At 36.7% G+C, this 14021-nt stretch overlaps 1 protein-coding gene across 9 annotated transcripts in view; it reads right to left on the bottom strand.

The window, feature by feature from the left end:
• The window catches only part of vti1a (vesicle transport through interaction with t-SNAREs 1A), a 104738-nt gene that overhangs the window by 38603 nt on the left and 52114 nt on the right, over window positions 1-14021 (bottom strand). For all 9 annotated transcript variants that reach the window (XM_034031362.3, XM_034031357.3, XM_034031358.3 and 6 more), the window contains one exon: window positions 2004-2074. In XM_034031362.3, the coding sequence (XP_033887253.2) occupies window positions 2004-2074 (71 nt within the window). The remainder of the gene's footprint in view (window positions 1-2003; window positions 2075-14021) is intronic.

Raw genomic sequence — 14021 nt, 5'->3', positions numbered from 1 at the left:
CAGGATCATATAACTCACCTGTGTACCAAATTCATATCTCAAAAGCTTTTTGGTCTCGATTGCCCATCAACGTCATTGGAAGCCATATTAGATTTGAGGTAAAGTTAACAGGCTAATTTCACCTGAGATGTTTATACAATGCTGCAAAATTGAAGTGTGTATTTAAAGAGTTTCTGAGAGGAGTTTGAAATGGCTTCAAATTTACTGTACTAACCTGCTAAGGGAAGTTTAAATAATTGAAATGCACGCAAGTTCTAGACAAATTAACCATACACAGGTATTATTACCTTGAAGAGAACAAACCTAAATGCAATACGTCAAAATCTCATTCTCTGTAAATTGTTAAATAGTTAATGCTAATGGGATGTAACAGAATGCTTTGAACTTCTTAATGGTCTGGTTTGTTATAGATAATGCAGAGTTCAGGTATTTTAAAACACAGATTTTCAGGTAAGAAATCAATGCAGTCAACACTGGGAGCTAAAAACATTTATCTCCTGCCAAGGGGAATACAGTTTTTTTTAAATAATTCATAGCCATCCAGTTGAGCACAATAATGGTACTCTCATTTGCCCATTTTATGTTAAGCACCTCTTTGGTGGCTACTGCATCTACCACTACTGATCTTAACGTATGTCTACCTTCTTCCATATTTCACTTCAGATAACATTCCCTGAATGTCTTAAGCTGAGGGAACACAAAGCCACTTTGTGGCATGGAACTTGGTTTCAGGAGACGAGGTTTCAGGCCACTGCATGGCACACCAGGGGAGTCTTGGGGTTTGATACGGCAAAGTTGCCTTAAACTAGGTATCTTGGTCTCCTGGAACCCGATTTCAAGCCACCGTTCAATCAGCTTTAGTTATTAGCACCCTGCCCCTTAGCCTTCAAAGGGAAATGGTTTGAGCATACACAACACTCCCAGCATTATTTGGCAAACCATCATCTCAAAATCCAAGTGTTCCAATTTTTCCTTAGCTTTTTGTAATGGAGAACACATGTTGCACCTTTTATCTACTGTAAGCTTTATTTTATTTTTAAGGTCAAACATGTCCAGGGGAGGACCAGTCTTGGCTCATAGGAGAATACTAACCTCTGCTGACATCAGACATTTAAAATGATTTTTTTTCTGTATTTATTTCCTTTGAAATAGTCTGCAATATCAAAACGTTGACATATCGAGATTTTTAGCCATTCTTCATAAAAACACATTTCAGGACGGCCCCTAACTGGGATCTAACAGTTTAACACCTGCCTTGTACAGAGACCTGTACTCTGACTGAAAGAGGGTCTACTGTTAACAGATGATGCCTGGATTCCAAGGGGCTTTGTACAAAATGAAAATATAACTGGACAATGTTTTACTCCTGCCTTAAATTCCCTTAATTAACTACACAAGCAGTGTTGGCATAATCAGCAGTCACACCTCATTCTGAACATTGCTTTATATTATTTTTAATTTTTTCTGGAGACACTGTCTTGAAATTAAAACCTGCTTACAGTGTTTTTAAACCAGCTCATGCACCTGGACCCGATGTAACAATGCTCTGCCCAAAGCTACAAGTCTGAGAGAAAAGGCTCTTTCAGTCACAAAGCTAATTTAAGATGAGATGGCATTCAAGTGTTTTGCATGGATTGGTTGACAGCAAGTGTTGGGAGGCTTGATAAAATGAAACACAAAACTGTGGCATCTACAGGGTTGAAAACATCTCACCACTTAGATTTCCTGCTTTTACTGGACATGACATGGCTGTCTCACAGCACTGTGTTAAACAGTGTTGGATAATATGCAGACGCATGTATCTTATATGACATTAAAACAGAAGCTGCTTCTGAGCGAAGTGCCTGTACCTGAGCTCAGCTTACATTTGAAAGCAAGGCATCTCAGTGAAGAATCCAATGTGCTGGCATACGGGTTTGAAAAGATACAACCAACTCACCCAAACACAACCTAAATTGCTGAACAGAACAAAATAACAATGTTGTGTTTAGTTATGAACCCACCCTGTCTCTGGATCGCTGTATTTTCTCTCTGTCGTGGTGCAGATTTTCTAAAATTTCCTGGCCAACTTGCTCTGTAATAAAATAAAACAAACACATTAAAGTGGACATAAATTACAACAGCACAATTATTATTATTATTATTATTATTATTATTATTATTATTATTATTATTATTATTATTATTATTTTTATTATCCTCCTCTTTTTACACTAAGTGCAGCGATCAGTGTCAGCTGTCTATGTTTTCTTACATTGCCATGCATTTACTACACCCTGTCACTAAACAACATATTCCCCAATGCTGTACTCCAGAAACTTGGCACATGCCTAGCCCGAGTTCCGACGTTAACCCAGCCTGCAGTTGCTGTGAAATAACATCCCAAACCTCTCGACACTGAGGGGACAAAACACTGCCGCCCCAGTGCCTGCATAGGCTGCAGAATTGGCTTCAATAATCTGTCCAGCAGCCAATAAGGCCTTTGATGTTTCACAGTGTGTGCACGGTCTCCTCCTGGATTGCAGTTGAAATCATTCCAGCATTGGCTAACATGGGCTTAAAAAATCCTGACAGGCTATCGACAGAAAAGCTGGCTATCAGAAACCTCCCTGACTCATGAATATTAATGCTACGTTTCTTTTTGGCACTTTCTAGAAGGAATTTGTGACGAATCAGTGAACAGTCTGAGGATTGAATTTAGGAAACTTGGACATTCTTGGTTCTGAATTACTGTGTGACCCCTGAGGGCAAGTCACTCGACCTCCTTGTTCATCATGACCATTCAGATGTAAATCAGTCTACAGACTGTACCTTCTACATACCGAGCAAGCAAAAACCAATATCAGGTAACTGAGAAAAATGTACGGTCCACACACTATATATATATATATATATATATATATATATATATATATATATATATATATATATAATATGAGGAAGAACACATAGATAAAAACAGATATACAAGTTATTAAATATTATGCACTTTCTGCAAATATTCAAAGAAACATTTTAAAATGTATTATTCTTAGGAGGAAGAGGAGGAGGATGATGAGGATGATTAATAATAATAATAATAATAATAATAATAATAATAATAATAATAATAATATTTCAAGGCCATTATGCTGTATGGGGTTAAGAGAGCAATTAATATATAGACAATTATTTGTTTTTAAATATAAATCCTATGCTGGAATTCTGATAACCTTGCTGCCACAAACTGAAATCCCACGCATGCAACAGCCACAACAGCAATGAAAAATAGAACAGGCTTTGAGCGGATCATAGTGGAGATTTCAGATGCACTGTGAAATACAAAATAAACAGCTCTGCTCATGATTATTGTATTATACAGGGGATGCACTCAAAGGCTGAATTCACTGAGAACATGTTGTGGAAATGAGACAAAATGGGTTACATCTGGCAGTACTGTAAACTCCAAACCAAGAAGAATGTAGTTTTAGCACTGGATCTTTTTGTTCATGATGGACAGATAGATAATATATATATATATATATATATATATATATATATATATACATATACATATACATATACATATACATATATATATATATATATATATATATATATATATATATATATATATATATATACAAATACAAAAGTTTTGCTTTTGTGGATGAGGAACAAAAGTTACAAGAAATAGATGTCTACAATTATTTATTTCAGAATTTATTTTGCAAGCCCAAAAAATGCTAATTGAAAAGTATTCATACCCTGACAAGGGAAATGAAATGAATAACTAGTTGAGGCACCTTTAACAGTAATAACCTCTTTTTAAATGACTAGGATATTTGTCAATGAGCTTTTGGCATGATTATTTAGTGATTTTTTACCATTCTTCAATGCAAAATTGTTCTATTTCATTCAAATTCCCAGGACTTCTCTTGTGTACAGCCTTCTTCAACTCATACCAAAGATTCTCAGTCGGATTTAGATCAGGACTTTGACTAGGCCATTCCAGAAAGATTTTTTCCTATATTATTTGTTTTCGAGAATTTTCTAGAAATTATAAATTTCCATTGGGATATGTAAACTTATGACTACAACTGTATACTGTATATAGTGGACCAAATTAGGTATGTCACTGGGAATATCTTTTGACTGTGAAAAATCCAGCTATGATTTTAAAGCTACTTTTTCTTCTCAGGCAGACAGCACAATTGACTGTGTCTACGTGGAGACAGACAGACACACAGACACTAGTTCTAGCTGGTAGACGATATTATAGACTTCTTATATGGATGTAGTTGCAAAAATATTTTAAGAATGTATGAACTTTTTTTTTTTTCTTTTACTGTAAAATCTATCAAAGCCTGATAAAGTGACTTCCCAGACTGTAAAATACATTAGAAGCTCCTATTTCAATATCCCTTGCCAAGTAACCAGAAAGATAAATATTTCCCTTAGATATCTGACCACAAATTGATGTTCCCATTATGTTTTTCTGTCCCTGCTGGTTTCTGTGCTGAATGTTTAGCTGTACGTACAATGCCTCCCAAAGGTGAAATGTGGTACGAAGCAGGGTTCCTGGGTGTCAGTATCATTAAGTCAGTGGAATATTTTAAAGGCAATGGATTTTATATTCAGTCATGTGCTGGCAAACAGGCTATTCCTTAAAAGTGGAATGCTTGACAGAAGATACACAATCACAGCTCAGTCCGTGAATAACACTGATGCCCTATAAGGTTCTTAATCTCTGAAAGGGCATACATAAGAACATAAAGAAAGTTTCCAAACGAGAGAAGGCCATTCGGCCCATCTTGCTCGTTTGGTTGTTAGTAGCTTATTGATCCCAGAATCTCATCAAGCAGCTTCTTGAAGGATCTCAGGGTGTCAGCTTCAACAACATACAATACTGGAGGTTACAGACACTGTACCCTCAATCTTCAGCTGTGGCAGGGACAGCTACATTGAAAGCTTGCTCACACTACTTTGCAAACGTGTCCTGCGCCCGGCTCTACAGTGACCACCTGTCACTCCGACTGACATAGCATATAATATATGCCCATTAGTACGAACTGCACCAGTGGCACCTGTTTATTAGGATCTGTGCTCAGACCACACCAAGAATTCGGCTCATCATCATTCTGAGCTGCAATTACAGATAGCACAACACAGTGGGAATCCGGTCAATCCAGGGATCCACATTGCTCCCTGTACTTTGCAAATGAAGCACATTCTTATAACTTCACCATACACTCGTGTCAAAATATTCATTCCTGGTTCCTGGATCAAAAGATACATGGTTTTGCAGACAGAAGTGGGAAGGAGAATTACTTACATGTTTTATAGTGAATATGCAGCAGATTCACAGGAACATGACAAGCGATTGCCTATCTGACCAGAAAGGAAGTTAATATTCTAGCTGCAGATCGATCTACTCTGCTACAAAGAAATGTTTCACAAGGGGACCGTTGTTACCTGTCTCTCGTAACAGTACATCTTGGTTAGGGCCAGGTTGGCTTAGAAATCAGAATAGCTGAAGGCAGCTTGATAGCCATGGTGTAAAAAAATAAATAAAATACATTCTGAATCATTTAGTTTGCAAATTACCACAATGGCAAAACAAAACAAAAAAATGGTCTTTACTTAATCCATTAGAAGTCCTAAATAACTTGCACTGCAAGACACCAGTGAAGCATTTTTTCAGTGACTAAAAAACATTTCTTTTTTCAGCTCAGTGATGGAAACCACCATACTCCTTATAGATATAATGTAACATGTTTTAAAGTTGTAACAGCAGTTCTCTTTACATACATTTTGCATGCGTTAGTAATGCTACTGCTGCATACAGTTTAAAAGCTATCTCAGTAGTGCTGCATTCAGTACCCAGTAGCCAATTAGCTTTTTCCCTACATGTAAATGCTGTAAAGAAGCTTGCGCCCCATGATGCAATCTATTTTCCCCGCCAATATGACAACATCACGCCCTGTAATTGAGGCTAAAACATTGTCACTTTGATGAATTGCGATTTATATTTTTCATCCTTCTCCCTGTCGTCAGTGACTGGCAAAGTCAATAAACAAGAGAAGAGAAACCAGTCTGCTGCGATATCACAAAATGAATTGTCTTCCAGACACCCAGGGATCAATGCTTCATACATTCACTTGACAACCAGCAGCAGGGACTTCCACAATGGAGGCATCTGCCATTCCAGTGACTCCCTCCGCCGAGAAATAATTGGAGACATCATTAATTTTACAAGAGCTGCTTTATTCTATCTACACTGCAAGAGCTGTGGTCTTCTTTCTCCTGTGCTGAAAGGGCAGCCCTGACACTGGATGACACACCGCTGTTGTATGTTACATTTTCTAAACAGTTACTGAAGGTAACTACATGTCTGTATCCAACATATACACCATATAAAAAAGGCCTGTGGGGCGAATAAAGAGTTTGCCAATGATGGGTCTAGGTTTTAAAGAGACCTATTAATGTTAAGTAACTGTTGCTCTGAGAATTAACTCGATGCTTTTCAAGACAGAACATCCCTCCCCAAGCACACATACTGTCAATACATTCTCATTCGGCCTTGTGGAGGTAAATGTTGTGAATGACGAATATACTTTAGTTTCATACAGTTTAAATTACATTATTGATTTATTTTAATTTGTTTACATTATAAGTGGAAAAACGTCTTTGTAAATCACAAAGTTTCAACAGATTCAGGATAGCAGGCCCAAAGAGATGGCTTTAAATACTTATTACATTTGTCACATTAGATTAGTTTTGTGATGTATAAACTTTATAAGCAAGGTTGAGACCACCCCACCCCAACACCCAGAAATAATTCCCACCTTAATCATTTATTTGATGTATTTATTTACTTAACCAGGAAGTTTATCTATTAAGACCGAGGCCTCATTTACAAGGGGTTCCTGAAAATGCAATGGTCAAGTTTGAAGAAATGTCATCCTCTGCAATTCTGGCTTGGCTTTGAACTTGTGCAATGTTTTCAACCAGCACAACGATATTATTCATTGCTGGCCTCCACAGTTTTTAATTACCAGTGATAAAACAAAAAGGGGGGTGAATTTCCAGTAAAGTTAACACTAAAAATGCTGAATCGACAGGAATCTTAGTCTCTCTCCTTGTTTTTTATTTATTTATTTTGTTTTAAATTTAAAAGAGGTCATAAAAGAAATCTTAACAATCCAGTGATCAGCTCAGCATCTTTGTGGCTGACCAGGCAAGTTCCATCCTTTGAATATGAATTAGCAGTGGGTAATCACAGCATATTTATTAGACCTTTCTTCTAAGGCCCAACTCTCCTGTGAATGCTGTATTATTCATTGCCTGTGCCCTGACCCTCGTGTGCTCCTGTTCTGACAAATCATACTTGATTAAGACAAATCTTTATTAGTTCGCTAGTCAACTTCCCCATTTATCATTTGAAAATCTCATTCTGCCCTTCAGTGTGCACTAGATATGACCTAAACAATTTTTAGTGGCTGTTTAAAATGCTTATTACAGACAATAAGTGTACCCACGAATGTGCAAGTCTATAATGGATGATGAAACACAGGTTTAATAGGTATAAATGACCAAGGCTGCACGAGTTTAATAGAACTATTTATTTAAGGAGGCTGGAGAAAAAAATAATTTGTTGCTTTTTTATTTTAACAGCAGCACTTTTTTTTTTTTTTGGTTAAAGCAGTTTCCATTTGATTTAAGTAATGCCCATATTCTTTTTTTTTTTTTTTTTTTACATGTTTCAAATGAAAGAAAATCTGCATAGATAAGGAATACTGGTATGACTCCAAGAACATAAAGAAATTAAAAAAATATTCACATACTCCACGTCAAAATGGATTATGTAGTAAACGTAATGTGATTCTGTCTAATGTGATTTGGGATCTAACTAAAACCACATGAAAAGAAAGATCCTGGTTTTCAGCTTCCAGCTCACCTGGGGAAAGGTATCTTTTGGTTAACTTCCTCCAGTGGGGTCTAGAACAAGGTTAAGCTGAGGGAACACTAAGCCACTTTGTGTCTTGGAACTTGGTTTCAGGAGACTAGGTACTGGCCACTGCATGGCACACCAGGGAAGACTTGGGGTTTGACACAGCAAAGTTGCCACAAACTAGGTGTCCCGGTCTCCTGGAAGCAGGTTTCAAGCCACTGTTCCTGGCTTTCTGTTCCCTCAGCTTTAGGTAAGGACTAGCGACATGAAAAGACTTCCTGGACAATGTTCGTGAAACCGTATTATTGCATGTCTGCAATTGTAATGCCATCCAACTTGCAATCAAGTAGGTTACTTTATAAAATAAAGAAGGCAATTTGCCTGATTCTGCATTGCCTCAACCCTCAACTGGAGGCTGTGTGGTCCAGTGGTTAAAGAAAAGGGCTTGTAACCAGGTCCCCGGTTCAAATCCCACCTCAACCACTGACTCATTGTGTGACCCTGAGCAAGTCACTTCACCTCCTTGTGCTCCGTCTTTTGGGTGAGACGTAGTTGTAAGTGACTCTGCAGCTGATGCATAGTTCACACACCCTAGTCTCTGTAAGTCGCCTTGGATAAAGGCGTCTGCTAAATAAACACATAATAATAATAACTGCATTGTAATTAACACCATGATCCTGCATTGCCTCGACGTACGAGTTATGCTTGTGGAATGTAGTTAGGAAACTCTGGGATATTAAGATCTTAACCTAAGTAGGATCTATGTCCATTCAATAAGCCTATTTCCTGCCAGCAAAGTGCCAGGAATTATTTAATTGGCTGTTTAATTTGAAAACAAAAGAGGTTTAACAGGACTGTGCTCACCATGCTTTAGAACTGTGGGGCCATATTTGGAAACTGTCAGTGAACTACGCTGCTCCAAGCAATAAGGGGTAGTAACATATGCCTATTTTAAATGTTAGAAATCACAACCTGCTTTACTGAAATAATGCCTAGCTCCCCTCTACAGTCATTTTATCAGGAGACTGTAAAATATAAATAACTGATTATACAGTCAATGCTGGGAAAGGGGTCCAATGTATACATCCTCCACACGTATCAATATGATATGTGATCACCACAGGCCTGGCATTGATTATGCAGTTAAAATGAGTGCGTCATGAACAAGCCTGAATAAACATCTCTGAAAATCCTTTATTTGTTTGGAGCAGGATAGTTAATAAGTTATTAAGTGTCTGTACTGTACCAGACACTGCATAGAAATTTATATATATATATATATATATATATATATATATATATATATTAAAACAAATCCAAATGAGAGGCATAATATCTCACCAACATTTTAATCGCACTTGGTGGGAATTTGTGTTCTTTCTTTCTTTTGGAATTTGTTATCCATATAAAAACATCAACAAAGGAGTTTTTTTATGGACTTGACAAAACTCCAAATTTTTCTTCATTTGAGAGTCACGGACGCTAATAACAACATTACACTTGATTAAAGAATTTACAGCTCTAATCAAAACTTGACAGCAAGATCAAAGCCTGCAACTTAAATCTGCCTTTTAATTATCTGTACAACACCACACCTCAGGCCTGTCTCTTTCTCGCTTTCTCCGTCTCTAAATTCTGCTAAGGAAAAGATCTAACACCTCTTAACAGTTCATTATCCAATAAAACTATTCAAAGCTTAAAAAGCAATCTACACAATTAGTGAAGACCTTGGGGAGCCCACCAGTAGTCTGTATTATAGGCTTTAAATTGAAACACCTTAATTATATCTGTCAAACGGGTTTCATTAGAATCTTTTGTCACTGTAATTTTCGGATTTTTGACAGTGCTGGCACAGGCTTGGCTACCACCTGCCAAGGCGTGAAGCTGAATAAGACCAAATTATCAAATTCCTTCCCATGCTGAATACAATCTATTTTGTGATGAGGGAAGGTTTTTCTTTGATGGATGTTTTAAAATGTGCCACAGACAACAACAGCAATTGAAAAAAAAAAAAAAAAAAAAAAAAAAAAAATATATATATATATATATATATATATATACATACATACACACACTGAACAAAAGCAAGTAGACTAAACACAGCTGGAACTGGTGTGCTTGTTTGGGCCCGTATCTTGCCAGATGTACGTTAATACACTGAAAAAGGTGAAGACTTTACATTGTACAGGTCTAAAGGACCAATACACAAAAGAAAAACATGACATTATTATTATTATTATTTTCATAGGTGTAGATGACAACTGCTGAGGAAGCTACGCAAAGCAATACAAAAAAGGGCCACCACACATCCATTCAGAGGAGGAATACACTGGAACACACATGGGTTTAAATGACCCTAATGTTTCATTGTAACCGCAGCATGGCTTTAAAAATGCCACTCCTCTAGCTGCACTGATTGGCTTTATCTAAATACAAGGAGAGAAGAGGGCATCTTCTTCACTGAATCAGCCATGAAGTATATCATTAGTGATACCTTGCAGACTGCATTTAAATAAACACAGGGCAGTTTAGGTGAACTGACTGGCCTGACTGTTTTAAACATGTGCTTGGCACAGGAATTGCTCAATGTACAGAACATTCGAATCCTCATGGCTCAAGTCCGTGTTCAACACACCTAAGAAAAAGAAGACGTAAGGACTGCAACACAGTCTTCTCTTTTTCCAAGATCCTGAATCTTGCAGCGTTATAGAATAACCTTTGACTTTCTTACTATTTATCGTTGATGTGGACGGTCATCATTTACCATGCAAAAAATTAAAATAAAAACATGTTTCCCATCTGAACAACCATTATCTTTATCCTGTATACATTCCTGTATAAAACTCCAAGAAAAAAAATGTTTGTTTTTTTAATCCATTTAGAAAAATTTCTAAATCTGACACGTTTAAAAACTGCCCAGGGTATGTCCCACACCTATTTAATATCTATTTTCTCAATGTCAAATATATTGGACACTGGGCAGCAAAGGGTTACACATTAAAAACAACAACACAGAATTACAAAACAAATGGTCTGAAAGCGAAACAAGACAAATATGATTTGCACTACTTACAGTACAAGGCAAGATTTCTATTTTAAGTGTCATAATATTAGTATTCAGTGAGATGAGCTTCATCCACTTGTCACATGTAAGTTCTTCGTCTCCTTTTTAAAGAGATCATGAATGACAGAAGTCTGTTTGTTACGTGTTGTAATGAAGTAGCTAACTCATACACTGTATTATAGGTTTGTATCTGAAATAAAGCATGCTAGCTGCTAACTCATACACTGTATTATAGGTCTGTATCTGAAATAAAGCATGCTAGCTGCTAACTCATACACTGTATTATAGGTTTGAATCTGAAATAAAGCATGCTAGCTGTTCCCGGCTGTGTACTTGATACAGTACTTGTGTTGCATCCTAGAGAGTTATCTTTTAGGTTCCTTCTGTCAATAGATTGCCTAAAGGCCTCTGAAAAGATCAATCACACCCCAATCTTGCACTATAATTGGTTCATTAGAGATGTGTCAGACCAATGCAATGTTTATTGCTCTCAACACACTGGTGGATTCTTCTGCGTGAGAAAAGAACCAAAAAAAACAATATATATATATATATATATATATATATATATATATATATATATATATATATATATATATATATATATATATATATATGCAGATCCGGCTCAGACACAGCGCTTTTAAAATCCTCAGATGTAAAGATCGATTGCAATTTCAAATCATTGCAACTTAAATAGGACGAATAGGAGGTCGGTGGCACAAGTGCCATGCTCTCGGACGACCCAAAGAAGTCAGTCTTGCATACAGAGTACACAGACACTTCAGACAGTTATCTCTTTGCATCACTATATTCACCAAGGTAACTTGAAGCCAGCAGAGAGGCAAGGCTTCGGTCACTGCAACTTCCTCGGTGGATTATACAAACATAACTGGCCCTCAAATAACATCGTTAAGACAGTTCCTAAAAACACATCAACAGATATGTCTGTTACAATAAGATCCTGAGGTTCTCACTATGAAGGAGGCCAGACCTGGTTCCAGGTCCATAAAAGACACCAAGTAAAAACCGATACTGGGCAATCAAGGTAAAATATGAAATCAAAATAAAATTAATTCTGCTGTGCAAATGAGTGCTTGTAACATGGAATGCCACAAACAAAGCAGCAGATACTTTTCCAAAAAAAAGCATTAAAATATTTACCAATCCCTCCTCCACAAACACCCAAATATTGATTATATTAAAAAGCTAATTGCAGTCTTGGACAGAGCTCCCACTTTGCAGGCGTTTTCATGTTTTCCTACCAAAGCAGGACAATGTATCTGGAATCCCAATCTCTAAGCAAGGCTCTAATCACATATCACATCGAATGAACAGACCCTGGCAGGTCAGTGGCGTCTGCACTGTGGGAAGAAGGGAGTTCAGCTGCAGACAGTATCACACACATAATACAGCTTAGAATGGGCACCTTGTCTAAAACTAGACTCTTGCAACTAGGGATTCTCACAATGAGACTTCAGAAACAGGCACCTAATATGTTTAAATGCAATGATCTTGGAGGCTTGGTAAGCACTGTATATGCTAGCTTCTGCCAACTGCAAGACACATTTCCAACTTGGCAAACATACTGCCAAACCCCTGGTATAGGTTGTGTTTCACATTTTCCTGGAGCACTATCCAACATCATATTCAACAAAATGGCACAGCTGCCCTAAGTTGAGTTCAGTCTGGTCCTTAAGTAGTCTAAACGCTGATTAATCATCAATATCATACTAATGGCAAACCCAAGCTTTTGGTAGTGAGGGGTCTTTTCTAAAGCACAGATGTTTGGGCTTGCCAGTGGGTTTATACTGATGACTTGTCCCATGTATAAAACATTCCATATTTGAATGGAATAGCTATGCTATATTTTGTGTTTTGCATTGCTCTTAAGCGTTTATTTTTGTAGCTAATGCCAAGCCAGTTGGATCAGATATCGATCATGTAAGGCTGGCTACAGCTATGAATGTTTCTTTCAATAACTGCCCCCAACTGCTGAATATGATCCTTAAGTAAACAGAGTGCCATAAGGGGCGCTCCTTATGCAAGCACTTCTCCTTAATCCTGAGGATCACAGCTAATGCTTGGACAAACATGGAACTCAATACTAATTTAGTGGTACAGATATGCTCTGTAGAGGAGAGAAAAGCAGAAAAGTATTAATCAATTCAGGACCAAGCATTTTTCAGTGGGATGCTCCCCCAGGACCAGGCGTTTTGTGGCTGTAGTTGACTCTCTTCCTATAAAAATTCACTAAAAAACTATTTTTTATAGTAGCATCTTGGAAACTGTGTCCTTTTTTGAGAACTCTGGGGAACATTATAAAGTACTTTTTTTTTTCAACACAATATTTTATTATTATTATTATTATTATTATTAATAAGTATTTTTTATTATGTATTCTGCTTAGAGATACATGTATAAAAACATGTTATTCTATGACTCGAGGGACCTTACAATACTTCCTGAAAGGTTTGTTGAAAAACATTGATGTTTGGGCAAATTACAAGACATTGTTTCACCTGTGGTTGCAATGACATAATACACGTTTATTCACAGGGTCTTTATAAGCAATAATGGTCACTACTCTTGATTTATTTTCTAAAAAGAAATATTTATAAATAAAATAATAGTTATTCATTCCATTATCATCAGTAATAAGCAACAAAAACGTAGCGGATACATTTACTTAATGAAATAGTATATGCTTATATTCACTCGTTTCTTGATATTTATAAATGTTGTAAAAACATATATATATTAAAACATGAGACACAATAAATGTTCTATTATAATTTTAAGTCAAATACATCAGATTTACAGTGTTTCCCCTTTTTTATTAGCTCTAAACAAGTTATTGTGATGTTTTGTTTCTGCTGGGCTGTAAGTCATCAAAACAAAGGGTTAACAAGTACTTGTGTACATCTTTTTATAATAACAAAAAACAAAAAAAAATGCTGGCCCAAATATTAACGTCTAAAAGTTATCAATGAAAATAAGAATAACATCTTTCTTGAAAGATGT

This window comes from Acipenser ruthenus, chromosome 13 (assembly GCF_902713425.1).
Source record: "Acipenser ruthenus chromosome 13, fAciRut3.2 maternal haplotype, whole genome shotgun sequence".
NCBI classification, from domain to species: Eukaryota; Metazoa; Chordata; class Actinopteri; order Acipenseriformes; family Acipenseridae; genus Acipenser; species Acipenser ruthenus.
This window is presented reverse-complemented; position numbering and strand designations above follow the sequence as displayed.